At 49.3% G+C, this 14,917-nt stretch overlaps 1 protein-coding gene across 6 annotated transcripts in view; it reads left to right on the forward strand.

Annotated features, from left to right (window-relative positions):
• LOC106581515 (protein CASP) overlaps positions 1 to 14,917 on the forward strand; it is a 178,348-nt gene that overhangs the window by 123,993 nt on the left and 39,438 nt on the right. For 2 of the 6 annotated variants that reach the window (XM_045704070.1, XM_045704073.1), the window contains 4 exons: positions 713 to 1,230; positions 1,530 to 1,674; positions 7,140 to 7,538; positions 7,794 to 7,982. The exons of 1 other annotated variant lie outside the window; for it this stretch is intronic. In XM_045704070.1, coding sequence (XP_045560026.1) covers positions 713 to 1,230; positions 1,530 to 1,674; positions 7,140 to 7,538; positions 7,794 to 7,982 — 1,251 coding nt within the window. The remainder of the gene's footprint in view (positions 1 to 712; positions 1,231 to 1,529; positions 1,675 to 7,139; positions 7,539 to 7,793; positions 7,983 to 14,917) is intronic. 3 more of the 6 variants (XM_045704071.1, XM_045704074.1, XM_045704072.1) reach the window with 2 other exon arrangements.

A 14,917-nucleotide genomic window follows, 5' to 3' on the forward strand; every position in this document is an offset into this window, starting at 1 on the left:
GGAAAGATGAACGGAGTAAAGTACAGAGATCCTTGATGAAAACCTGCTCCAGGGCGCTCAGGACCTCAGACTGGGGGCGAAGGTTCACCTTCCATTAGGACAATGACCCTGAGCACACAGCCAAGACAACCTAGGAGTGGCTTCGGGACAAGTCTCTTAATGTCTTTGAGTGTCCCAGCCAGAGCCCGGACTTGAACCCGATCGAACATCTCTGGAGAGACCTGAAAATAGCTATGCAACAACGCTCCCCTTCCAACCTGACAGAGCTTGAGAGGATCTGCAGAGGTGTTCCAAGCTTGTAGCGTCATACCCAAAATAATCGATGCTGTAATTGCTGCCAAAGGTGCTTCAACAAAGTACTGAGTAAAGGGTCTGAATACTTATGTAAATGTGATAGTTCAGTTGTATTTTTTTATTTTTCTACATTTGCAAAAATTTCTAAAAACCTGTTTCTGCTTTGTCATTATGGGGTATTGTGCATAAATATGGGGGAAAAAACTATTTAATAGATTTTAGAATAAGGTTGTAACGTAACAATTGAAGGGGTCTGAATACTTTCCAAATTCACTGTATAGTGGTGTTTCTTATTCAAATACATTACTGGAGGATACTAACTTCTTAGACAATTAACTTACTCCGAATTTTGTGTATGTGCGTGTGTGTGAAAGAGAAAGAGAGTCTCTGATATCCGTTATCTCCTTTCTCCCTCCAGCAGACTTCTCCCATGGTCCTTCTCCTGGTGGGGGGCTGAGAGGAGGAGGAGGAGGAGGTGGTTCGGACGAGGCCATCCGCTCCATCCTAGAACAAGCTCGAAGAGAGATGCAGGCCCAACAGGCTGCTGTGGAACCCAGCCTCAAAGCCTCCTCCTCCACTTCATCCTCTCACTCCCAGAGGGACTTACTGGTCTCCCATCTGGCTGCCTCCTTCCCTGCCTACACCCCTCTGGCTCTCTCCCTGAAGAACACCCCCACCGCCCTCCCAGTCTCCCCCTCCTCGCCCTCAACAGCCCTGGACTTCAGCTCCAGTGTGAAGAGGGAGGACAGGGGAGTGTCAGTGCCAGACGGCCTGGCTGACGGGGTGCCCAGGCTGGGTCGGAGCTCTGAGGGGTCTGCCCGGCCTGGAGGAGGGCAGTGGAGGGAGCAGTGGTGGAGCAACATGAACCCAGACTCCCGCAGAGTTACACCCACACTGGGGGGAGAGGAGAACCGCACCCAGGAGGACTCTAAAGAGGTGAGCACCACAGTCAGAATTAACACACCTCGGTGAGAACACTGTGACTGAAGAGAGGGGACGGGGTTCTGGAATGTCTCCACAGTTATCACAGCCATCCAGACTCCCATTCCGTCTGTTAGTGTCTCACATACCTCATTTAAATCAACCCAGCTCTGAAGTAATCACTCAGCTTTGAGCTCAACACAATTCATTATATACGTAACCTAGTTACTGTGTGTGTGCTTATGTCTATGTATCTGTTTAGCCATTCCATAACGTGTATGAGTGACTGCTGTTTTATTGTGTGTGTGTGTTAGGCTCTTTCCCTGGGAAGTATGTGTGACGGCGTGGGGTCTCGGCAGAAACCTTGGAGCAAGATGACCTCCAGAGGCCTGCGTATGCAGCTGTGGCTGAACGGTGACCTGAGCCAGAACACACACATCAAGCCTGCTCACAACCAAGGTAATGGTGTGTGTGTGTGTGTGTGTGTGTGTGTGTGTGTGTGTGTGTGTGTGTGTGTGTGTGTGTGTGTGTTGACAAACAACTGACTGACGTATGGCTGACGATTATCTCTCAATTAGGCCCACCTCAACTTACAGTCAGCTGCTGAGCTATAAATGAACAGAATTACACTGCTGGCTCATATGCAGCTCCACACACACACAGCCCTGGGTGAGAGCACTGCTCTGGAGGGAGATGGCTGCCGATAACTACAGAGAATTGTGATAATTTCGTACACACACGGATTTCAATAAACAAATAGATAAGACTGTTCTATTCTCTTTGATTTAGTTCCTATTCCAACTCAGACAAATGACAGAATGGATGACATAGTGACTGACTGAACTGAATGAAGGACGAGTTACACTCATCATGTATGCTCTGCACTTTATTTGACTAGTACAGTGCCTTGCAAAAGTATTCATCCTCCTTGGTGTTTTTCCTATTTTGTTGCGTTACAACCTGTAATTTAAATTGATTTTTATTTGGATGTCATGTAATGGACATACACAAAATAGTCCAAATTGGTGAAGTGAAATTTAAAAAATGAACTTGTTTCAAAAGAATTACAAACTGAAAATTGGTTGCTACATATGTATTCACCCCCTTTGCTATGAAGCCCCTAAATAAGATCTGGTGCAGCCAATTACCTTCAGAAGTCACATAATTAGTTACATTGCACACAGGTGCACTTTATTTAAGTGTCACATGATCTCAGTATATACACACCTGTTCTGAAAGGCCCCAGAGTCTGCAACACCACTAAGCAAGCAGCACCATGAAGACCAAGGAGCTCTCCAAAAGGGTCAGGGACAGATTTGTGGAGAAGTACAGATCAGGGTTGGGTTATAAAAATATTATCAGAAACTTTGAACATCCCACGGAGGACCCTTAAATCCATTATTACAATTTTTAAAGAATATGGCACCACAACAAACCTGCCAGGAGAGGGCCGCCCACCAAACCTCACAGACCACCACACTCGGGTGGTTTAAGGGGAAACGTTTAAATGTCTTGGAATTGCCTAGTCAAAGCCCAGACCTCAATCCAATTGAGAATCTGTGGTATGATTTAAAGATTGCTGTACACCAGCGGAACCCATCCAACTTGAAGGAGCTGGAACAGTTTTGCCTTGAAGAATGGGCAAAAATCCCAGTGGCTAGATGTGCCAAGCTTATCGAGACATACCCCAAGAGACTTGCAGCTGTAATTGCTGCAAAAGGTGGCTCTACAAAGTATTGACTTTTTGGGGTGAAAAGTGGTAGGCATGTTGTGTAAATCAAATGATACAAACCCCACAAAAATCAATTTTAATTCCAGGTTGTAAAGGCAACAAAATAGGGAAAATGCCAAGGTTGTGAATACTTTCGCAAGCCACTGTAGGTAAATAGTCCTACATTAGACTCTATGGCTGAATCCCTCCAGAAGGGCATCTGGGGCTGAGGGGTTCTTTTCTGAAGGCGCGTGGTGCTGCAAGCTCTTTATCTGTGCAGCAGTGTCGCGATGGAAGGAATACCCTATACGGAGACTACCGAACACGGAACCCAAACCAGCTGCGCGCGTGCGCCATCGTGCATACATTTATTTTGTCCCCCTACACAAAACACGATCACGACACACAGGTTCAAATATCAAAACAATCTCTGAACCAATTGTATTAATTTGGGGACAGGTCAAAAAGCATTAAACATTTATGGCAATTTAGCTAGTTAGCTTGCACCTATTTAGATAGCTTGCTGTTGCTAGCTAATTTGTCCTGGGATATAAACATTGAGTTGTTATTTTACCTGAAATGCACAAGGTCCTCTACTCCGACAATTAATCCACACATAAAACGGTCAACCAAATAAATCTTTTCAAGTCATCTCTCTTCCTTCCAGACCTTTTTCTTCTCTTGACTTTATATTGCGATTGGCAACTGTCTTAAATTAGGTGCATTACCGCCACTGACCTCGTTCGTCTTTCAGTCACCCACGTGGGTATAACCAATGAGGAGATGGCACGTGGGTACCTGCTTCTATAAACCAATGAGGAGATGGGAGAGGCAGGACTTGCAGCGCGATCTGCGTCAGAAATAGAACTGATTTCTATTTTAGCCCTTGGCAATGCAGACGCCTGTTGACGCGCATGAGCAGTGTGGGTGCAATAATTGAATAACATAGATTTCTAAATTTATTTTGCAACACTCGCGTTGCGTGAGCGGTGTAGTCAGCCTGTAAGACCACCGCAAGAGAGTTATTGTAAAGTGTGGGAATAAGCTTATGCCAGACTTAGCCTACGTTTAACCTCTACCTTGTTCATTTCACTGTCCATATGTTCATGACCCGATTCGTATAAATCATGTCAAATTTTTTTAAATTCATATTAATTCATTATTCCTGGTAGATACTACTGGTTATGATTCATTATTCCTGGTAGATACTACTGATTCTCATTCATTATTCCTGGTAGATACTACTGGTTATGATTCATTATTCCTGGTAGATACTACTGGTTCTGATTCATTATTCCTGGTAGATACTACTGGTTCTGATTCATTATTCCTGGTAGATACTACTGGTTATGATTCATTATTCCTGGTAGATACTACTGGTTATGATTGCAGACAGAGCCCAGTGCCCAACTCAACTGAGGAGTAATAGAAAATGGAGACTTTTAACTTGGAAACATTTATAATTGAACCTTTATTTAACTAGGCAAGTCGGTTAAGAACAAATTCTTATTTACAATTTACGGTCGACGCTGGGCCAATTGTGTGCCGCCCTATGGGACTCCCAATCACGTCCGGATGTGATACAGCCTGGAATCGAACCAGGGACTGTAGTGACACCTTTAGCACTGAGATGCGGTGCCTTAGACCACGCCGTCACTCGGGAGTCCATGAGGATACCTCTTTCCGGTTTCCCTGACTTCTGGTTTTATTCTGTTATGCTTGTTCACGTAGCGCTCCTCACAGGCCGCTTGGGGTACGTCTCTAAAGGGTGTTATTGTACGTCAGACATGCAACACAAGATTTGTTCAAGCCTAAAATGTTACTCTATAATTGAACATGGCGTTTTGTATGTTCACAGGTGAAATTGTACGTTTCACGCATGGCTTTTCTTACGATCCTAACAATTACCTATGGATTATCTTACGATCCTAACAATTACCTATGAATTATCTTACGATCCTAACAATTACCTATGGATTATCTTACGATCCTAACAATTACCTATGGATTATCTTACGATCCTAACAATTACCTATGGATTATTTTACGATCCTAACAATTACCTATGGATTATTTTACGATCCTAACAATTACCTATGGATTATTTTACGATCCTAACAATTACCTATGGATTATCTTACGATCCTAACAATTACCTATGGATTATTTTACGATCCTAACAATTACCTATGGATTATTTTATGATCCTAACAATTACCTATGGATTATCTTACGATCCTAACAATTACCTATGGATTATTTTACGATCCTAACAATTACCTATGGATTATTTTACGATCCTAACAATTACCTATGGATTTTCTTACGATCCTAACAATTACCTATGGATTTTCTTACGATCCTAACAATTACCTGTGGATTTTCTTACGATCCTAACAATTCCGTATGGATTTTCTTACGATCCTAACAATTACCTATGGATTTTCTTACGATCCTAACAATTCCGTATGGATTATTTTACGATCCTAACAATTACGAAGGGATTTTCTTACGATCCTAACAATTCCGTATGGATTTTCTTACGATCCTAACAATTCCGTATGGATTTTCTTACGATCCTAACAATTCCGTATGGATTATCTTACGATCCTAACAATTACGAAGGGATTTTCTTACGATCCTAACAATTACGTATGGATTATTTTACGATCCTAACAATTACGTACGTTCAACCTTTTGGCAGGTATCTCGCTCCATACACCGCTGTCTTAGCCTGTTGATAGGTGGGGGGTTGCTATAGTACCATTATGTTACCCCTTCCCCCCTCCCTCTCTCTCCCTTTCCACCCCAGCCCTGTTGATAGGTGGGGGGTTGCTATAGTACCATTATGTTACCCCTTCCCCCCTCCCTCTCTCTCCCTTTCCACCCCAGCCCTGTTGATAGGTGGGGGGTTGCTATAGTACCATTATGTTACCCCTTCCCCCTCCCTCTCTCTCCCTTTCCACCCCAGCCCTGTTGATAGGTGGGGGGTTGCTATAGTACCATTATGGTACCCCTTCCCCCCTCCCTCTCTCTCCCTCCCTCCCCAGCCCTGTTGATAGGTGGGGGGTTGCTATAGTACCATTATGTTACCCCTTCCCCCCTCCCTCTCTCGCCCCTTCCTTCCTTCCCTCCCTCCCCAGCCCTGTTGTCAGGCCTCTGTTTTGGAGATGGCAGCAGGGTCGCTTTCTCTAGGCACAAGGAGGACATAACCCACACTGACAGCTCTCCATCACTGCTCCGTTCCAGCCTTCTGCAAAACAGGACTGAGACAGGGAGGGGACTATGGGAGGGAGAAAGAGACCCTATGAATACATCCCTTTTTGTTTGCAGATCTGAAGGAACTGGTTAAGGTCCTCCAATCAGTTTAGAGGAGATTCAGCCATACTGTTAATCCCTATTGAGTTCTCTCTCTCAGACCTGCCAACAGTGAGGGCGCTGAGGGGCTAGAGGTTTCCTTCTGACCGGGCTTGTTGACTGCCGTGTGCTCTCTGTGTTTATTCATCCTGGTCCTGGGGACTCACAGGGGGGCCCTAGAGGTTTCCTTCTCAGTGTGTATTAATCCTGGTCCTGGGGACTCACAGGGGGGCCCTAGAGGTTTCCTTCTCAGTGTGTATTAATCCTGGTCCTGGGGACTCACAGGGGGGCCCTAGAGGTTTCCTTCTCAGTGTGTATTAATCCTGGTCCTGGGGACTCACAGGGGGGCCCTAGAGGTTTCCTTCTCAGTGTGTATTAATCCTGGTCCTGGGGACTCACAGGGGGGCCCTAGAGGTTTCCTTCTCAGTGTGTATTAATCCTGGTCCTGGGGACTCACAGGGGGCCCTAGAGGTTTCCTTCTCAGTGTGTATTAATCCTGGTCCTGGGGACTCACAGGGGGGCCCTAGCACTACACCTCATTCCACTATTCAGCTCATCATCACGTCATTAGAAAGTGCTAGGGCTAAAACACAAATGTGCACCCCTTTGGTTCCCAAGGAGCAGGATTAAGAAACACTTAATTAAAGGGATACTTTGGGATTTTGGCAACTTTCCCAGAGTCAGATGAACTCATGTATACCATTTTTGTCTCTGTGTCCAGTATGAGGTAATTTCACGAACCAATGTTAACGAGTTTTAGCGTAATGACTGGAAGTCTATGGGTATCTACTGGCATGCATACCGTACTGACCTACTGTACTGTCTGCTCCTGCCTTGCGTTTTCTCTCTCCTCCAGCAGAGGGCACTCCCAGCCAGACCTCAGCCAGCTGCAGCCCTGCCCCAGCAGAGGCCACTCCCAGCCAGACCTCAGCCAGCTGCAGCCCTGCCCCAGCAGAGGGCACTTCCAGCCAGACCTCAGCCAGCTGCAGCCCTCCTCCAGAGTCTCCACTGAGCTCTGCTGAGGAGTCACTCAATGGTTTAGGGGGGGACCGGGACCCTCTGGCCCCCCAGGCCCCGTCTCTGGAGCCCCCATCTGGTGAGCCCTCGGGGGGAGAGTCCCAGCCCGGTACCCCCCTGCCCCTCCCTGGCCCCATCACAGGCCTCAGCATCCAGGAGACGATAGCCATGTCTCCAGAGCTGGATACATACGTCCTCACCAAGAAGGTCAAGGAGGTGCTGACTGATAACAACCTGGGTGAGACTCAGACTTCTACGATACCTTCAGTCTCTATCTGTTTTCTCCTTCCTCTTCTCTCTCTCTTCCCTTCTTTATTCTCTCTCCTCACCTATTTCCAGTTTTTTTTTAAATATATTTTCCTCTTTGTCGTTCACTTATAGTTTCACCCCATCTCACTTTAGATTCATCTCCATATACAAGCTCTCCCAATTCATGGTAGTCTATCCAGTCCTTCAGCCTGACCCCCTCTCTCTCTACTCTCTCTCCCCCCAGGGCAGCGTCTGTTTGGGGAGAGTATCCTGGGTCTGACCCAGGGCTCGGTGTCTGACCTGTTGGCTCGGCCCAAGCCCTGGCACAAGCTCAGTCTGAAGGGACGTGAGCCATTCGTCCGCATGCAGTTCTGGCTGCAGGACCCACAGAAAGTGGAGAAACTGATGGACATGAAACGCCTGGAGAAGAAAGGTAATGATCTCTCTCTCTCCGCAATTCTGTCTCTCTCACGGATAATAATTCGCTTTATTGGATGTGACATCAGGTGGCCCTCCACGGGCCTGCTTACAGTCATCATCATCTTCATCAATTATAAACAGCAGCAGTCAGCGATTACTATCATTTTTCCTCCCCTTTTTTTTTATTTAACCTTTTATTTAACTAGACAAGTCAGTTAAGAACCAATTGTAATTTACAATGACAGCCTACCCCGACCAAACCCGGACAACGCTGAGCCAATTGTGCGTCGCCCTATGGGACTCCCAATCACGGCCGGTTGTGATAGAGCCTGGAATTGAACCAGGGTGTCTGTAGTGACGCCTTTAGCACTGAGCCACTCGGAACCCCTTACTGCACTGATCCATTCATCCACCGCTTCCTGGTTCCATTCATCCACTGCTTCCTGGTTCCATTCATCCACTGCTTCCTGGTTCCATTCATCCACTGCTTCCTGGTTTACACATTAGTCTTTCTCTTCCTAGTGGCGTGTCTTTGGCTATGCCGGATTAAGTGATATGACATGCTATTCTATAAAATCATTTCTCTGTAATTAATATTACCTGATTGAGCTAATCATGTAAATGTAATTAACTAGAATGTCGGGGCACCACGAAAGAGTGTTTATAGAGCTGTTATCTTCCAAATAAACTCTGAAAGACCTAGTAATATTTTACATCAATAGCAGTCAATATTAATCGTCACCTTATTTCAGTCTCATCTGAAAGTTGTAAATTCTTGGTTATCTTCACGAACCCTGGCTAACAAGTTGAATCAGCAATACAAAATTGGGTTTAATTATTTATTTACTAAATACCTAACTAATCACACAGAATTACATATACACAGAATGCAAATTATGTCATACAGAAAACATCCCTGGTGGACGGAACCTGTATGATGGCTTGTTATACAAAGAGAGGGGGTTGGGCTTGAATGAAAGAGCGGGAAGACTGAGGAACAAAGGGGGAAGCTAAGCTTTCGTAAATACAGTATCTTATGCATTCTAAATTACCGCCCATTTGGAAAAGAAAAATGCAATAAATATTTACTCTGAGCTGCGCTTCGGTAGGTTGGTCGTAGATGCTGGCCGTGTTGGCCAACAGAGATCTTCCTGTCCTTGGAAAAATGTCTCTGGTGGTAAATTGGATACGTTGTATTATCTTCGTTGTGTGTTAGACTGGATACGTCGTCCGTCCTTTCCTAGCCCAACGTTTACAGCTGCTGTTGCTAACTCAACGGCTAGGAGGTCTCACTTCTTAAGTGAATAAGAGTTCAAAGTTCATACCATTCACAACCAAAGCTCACGCTGCGGTTGGCTTAGTTCTGTAGTTGACATGTTAGTCCTTTTTAACGTATGGACCGTCGTCCTATCGTCCTCGGAACAGGAGGTTACATTTTCGTCAAGGGCTTATATAGTGGAGGGAGAGAAGGGTGTGTTTCATAGTTTATAACCCATGTCTCTTCACAGGGGCGGGCCACTGATTGAGCAGGGCTCTAACCTTATGAAAACCCAATTCTCTCATTTGGAAGCTAAAATTACATTTAATCTTCTAACAAACAGTTTCAATATCAAACATTTAAATTGCACAACAATTCCATGTGAATCTGATAACTAGAATGTGTAGACTTTCTCAGATACAGTTTATGTCGTCCTGTCATCAGTCATAATGTCTCAGACGCCAACTGATCTGACATCATATTCTTTAAGAACCAACGGATATTTTCAACTGGTTGGATTACCGAAATATGGTTCCATTCCCCCAACTTGTTTGATGTTCCCAGACTCTCTATGTCTAACAAAGGCTATTCAAGAGTCCTTCAGTAGGGTCAGAGAGAGAGGGGAAGGGAGAAAGGTATTTATGGGGGGGTCATAAACCTTACCCACAGGCCAACGTCATGACACTAGTGAGACTTAAAGGTAGACTCAGCGAGATGCTGTTGCATGCAAGAAATAAACACATAAAGGGTACATTTCTGTAACTAATGCTATACTTCTCTGCTGCTTTGGCCCCGTAGACACCACATTGTATCAACGTGAAGCGCACCCGTGTACATGCCTGGATACTCTGAGAGAAAAGTATTACATCACTCAATCTAAATATCTGCAGTGCTATTAGTTCGCTACATCTCGCTGAGTCTAACTTTTAATCATCTTTTTTTGCATTGATTCGATTTAGCTTACGGTTCTATCAGAGTAGGAAGAACATCTCTCTCGGCTGTACTGAAGATGGATGGCTAGAACGTCATGGACGTCAGCGTTTTGGTCTTTATTTAGTGTTAGGGTTAAAATACACAAAGTGGCTGGTGTTTTCAGAAGGCAGTATGTGGCCAGCAGGCCTGGCTTCCCCTAGTCTGGGTACCAGTCTGTTTCTAGTCTCTTTAATATAGCCTGGGTACCAGTCTGTTTCTGGTCTCTTTAATATAGCCTGGGTACCAGTCTGTTTCTGGTCTCTTTAATATAGCCTGGGTGCCAGTCTGTTTCTGGTCTCTTTAATATAGCCTGGGTACCAGTCTGTTTCTAGTCTCTTTAATATAGCCTGGGTACCAGTCTGTTTCTAGTCTCTTTAATATAGCCTGGGTACCAGTCTGTTTCTAGTCTCTTTAATATAGCCTGGGTACCAGTCTGTTTCTAGTCTCTTTAATATAGCCTGGGTACCAGTCTGTTTCTAGTCTCTTTAATATAGCCTGGGTACCAGTCTGTTTCTGGTCTCTTTAATATAGCCTGGGTACCAGTCTGTTTCTAGTCTCTTTAATATAGCCTGGGTACCAGTCTGTTTCTAGTCTCTTTAATATAGCCTGGGTACCAGTCTGTTTCTGGTCTCTTTAATATAGCCTGGGTACCAGTCTGTTTCTGGTCTCTTTAATATAGCCTGGGTACCAGTCTGTTTCTGGTCTCTTTAATATAGCCTGGGTACCAGTCTGTTTCTAGTCTAATATAGCCTGGGTACCAGTCTGTTTCTGGTCTCTTTAATATAGCCTGGGCGCCCGTCTGTTTCTGATCTCTTTAATATAGCCTGGGTACCAGTCTGTTTCTAGTCTATTTAATATAGCCTGGGTACCAGTCTGTTTCTGGTCTCTTTAATATAGCCTGTGTACCAGTCTGTTTCTGGTCTCTAGACAACTCCTTATGGAATTTTCATGTGAAACATGATTTGCTTGACAATGACAATGGAGCAGGCAAAAGTACCAACAGATCTGGGACCAGGCTACTGCCACTGGGACCAGGCTACTGCCACTGGGACCAGGCTACTGCCACTGGGACCAGGCTACTGCCACTGGGACCAGGCTACTGCCACTGGGACCAGATTACTGCCACTGGGACCAGGCTACTGCCACTGGGACCAGGCTACTGCCACTGGTTACTGCCACTGGGACCAGGCTACTGCCACTGGGACCAGGCTACTGCCACTGGGACCAGGCTACTGCCACTGGGAACAGGCTACTGCCACTGGGACCAGGCTACTGCCACTGGTTACTGCCACTGGGACCAGGCTACTGCCACTGGTTACTGCCACTGGGACCAGGCTACTGCCACTGGTTACTGCCACTGGGACCAGGCTGCTGCCACTGGAACCAGGCTACTGCCACTGGGACCAGGCTACTGCCACTGGGACCAGGCTACTGCCACTGGGACCAGGCTACTGCCACTGGGACAAGGCTACTGCCACTGGGACCAGGCTACTGGGACCAGGCTACTGCCACTGGGACCAGGCTACTGCCACTGGGACCAGGCTACTGCCACTGGGAACAGGCTACTGCCACTGGGACCAGGCTACTGCCACTGGTTACTGCCACTGGGACCAGGCTACTGCCACTGGTTACTGCCACTGGGACCAGGCTACTGCCACTGGTTACTGCCACTGGGACCAGGCTGCTGCCACTGGAACCAGGCTACTGCCACTGGGACCAGGCTACTGCCACTGGGACCAGGCTACTGCCACTGGGACCAGGCTACTGCCACTGGGACCAGGCTACTGCTACTGTTTACTGCCACTGGGACCAGGCTACTGCCACTGGGACCAGGCTACTGCCACTGGGACAAGGCTACTGCCACTGGGACCAGGCTACTGCTACTGGTTACTGCCACTGGGACCAGGCTACTGCCACTGGGACCAGGCTACTGCCACTGGGACCAGGCTACTGCCACTGGGACCTGGCTACTGCCACTGGGACCAGGCTACTGCCACTGGGACCTGGCTACTGCCACTGGGACCTGGCTACTGCCACTGGTTACTGCCACTGGGACCAGGCTACTGCCACTGGGACCAGGCTACTGCTACTGGTTACTGCCACTGGGACCAGGCTACTGCCACTGGTTACTGCCACTGGGACCAGGTTACTGCCACTGGGACCAGGCTACTGCCACTGGGACCAGGCTACTGCCACTGGGACCAGGCTACTGCCACTGGTTACTGCCACTGGGACCAGGCTACTGCCACTGGGACCAGGATACTGCCACTGGGACCAGGCTACTGCTACTGGTTACTGCCACTGGGACCAGGCTACTGCCACTGGGACCAGGCTACCGCCACTGGGACCAGGCTACCGCCACTGGGACCAGGCTACTGCCACTGGTTACTGCCACTGGGACCAGGCTACTGCCACTGGGACCAGGCTACTGCCACTGGTTACTGCCACTGGGACCAGGCTACTGCCACTGGTTACTGCCACTGGGACCAGGCTACTGCTACTGGTTACTGCCACTGGGACCAGGCTACTGCCACTGGGACTAGGCTACTGCCACTGGGACCAGGCTACTGCCACTGGGACCAGGCTACTGCCACTGGGACCAGGCTACTGCCACTGGGACCAGGCTACTGCCACTGAGACCAGGCTACTGCCACTGGGACCAGGCTACTGCCACTGGGACCAGGCTACTGCCACTGGGACCAGGCTACTGCCACTGGGACCAGGCTACTGCCACTGGGACCAGGCTACTGCCACTGGGACCAGGCTACTGCCACTGGGACCAGGCTACTGCCACTGGGACCAGGCTACTGCTACTGGCTACTGCCACTGGGACCAGGCTACTGCTACTGGTTACTGCCACTGGGACCAGGCTACTGCCACTGGGACCAGGCTACTGCCACTGGGACCAGGCTACTGCCACTGGTTACTGCCACTGGGACCAGGCTACTGCCACTGGTTACTGCCACTGGGACCAGGCTACTGCCACTGGGACCAGGCTACTGCCACTGAGACCAGGCTACTGCCACTGGGACCAGGCTACTGCCACTGGGACCAGGCTACTGCCACTGGGACCAGGCTACTGCCACTGGGACCAGGCTACTGCCACTGGGACCAGGTTACTGCCACTGGGACCAGGCTACTGCCACTGGGACCAGGCTACTGCCACTGGTTACTGCCACTGGTTACTGCCACTGGGACCAGGCTACTGCCACTGGGACCAGGCTACTGCTACTGGCTACTGCCACTGGGACCAGGCTACTGCTACTGGTTACTGCCACTGGGACCAGGCTACTGCCACTGGGACCAGGCTACTGCCACTGGGACCAGGCTACTGCCACTGGTTACTGCCACTGGGACCAGGCTACTGCCACTGGGACCAGGCTACTGCCACTGGTTACTGCCACTGGGACCAGGCTACTGCCATTGGTTACTGCCACTGGGACAGGCTACTGCCACTGGTTACTGCCACTGGGACCAGGCTACTGCCACTGGGACCAGGCTACTGCCACTGGAACCAGGCTACTGCCACTGGCACCAGGCTACTGCCACTGGGACCAGGCTACTGCTACTGGCTACTGCCACTGGGACCAGGCTACTGCTACTGGTTACTGCCACTGGAACCAGGCTACTGCCACTGGGACCAGGCTACTGCCACTAGGACCAGGCTACTGCTACTGTTTACTGCCACTGGGACCAGGCTACTGCCACTGGGACCTGGCTACTGCCACTGGGACCTGGCTACTGCCACTGGGACCTGGCTACTGCCACTGGGACCTGGCTACTGCCACTGGTTACAGGCTACTGGGACCAGGCTACTGCCACTGGGACCAGGCTACTGCCACTGGGACCTGGCTACTGCCACTGGGACCAGGTTACTGCCACTGGGACCAGGCTACTGCCACTGGGACCAGGCTACTGCCACTGGAACCAGGCTACTGCCACTGGGACCAGGCTACTGCTACTGTTTACTGCCACTGGGACCAGGCTACTGCCACTGGGACCTGGCTACTGCCACTGGGACCTGGCTACTGCCACTGGTTACAGGCTACTGGGACCAGGCTACTGCCACTGGGACCAGGCTACTGCCACTGGGACCTGGCTACTGCCACTGGGACCAGGTTACTGCCACTGGTTACTGCCACTGGGACCAGGCTACTGCCACTGGGACCAGGCTACTGCCACTGGAACCAGGCTACTGCCACTGGGACCAGGCTACTGCCACTGGGACCAGGCTACTGCTACTGGCTACTGCCACTGGGACCAGGCTACTGCTACTGGTTACTGCCACTGGAACCAGGCTACTGCCACTGGGACCAGGCTACTGCCACTGGGACCAGGCTACTGCTACTGTTTACTGCCACTGGGACCAGGCTACTGCCACTGGGACCTGGCTACTGCCACTGGGACCTGGCTACTGCCACTGGGACCTGGCTACTGCCACTGGGACCTGGCTACTGCCACTGGGACCAGGCTACTGCCACTGGGACCTGGCTACTGCCACTGGGACCAGGTTACTGCCACTGGTTACTGCCACTGGGACCAGGCTACTGCCACTGGGACCAGGCTACTGCCACTGGGACCAGGCTACTGCCACTGGTTACTGCCACTGGGACCAGGCTACTGCCACTGGGAACAGGCTACTGCCACTGGGAACAGGCTACTGCCACTGGGACCAGGCTACTGCCACTGGGACCAGGCTACTGCCACTGGGACCAGGC

The sequence above is a fragment of the Salmo salar genome, chromosome ssa20, assembly GCF_905237065.1.
Source record: "Salmo salar chromosome ssa20, Ssal_v3.1, whole genome shotgun sequence".
Lineage (NCBI taxonomy): Eukaryota > Metazoa > Chordata > Actinopteri > Salmoniformes > Salmonidae > Salmo > Salmo salar.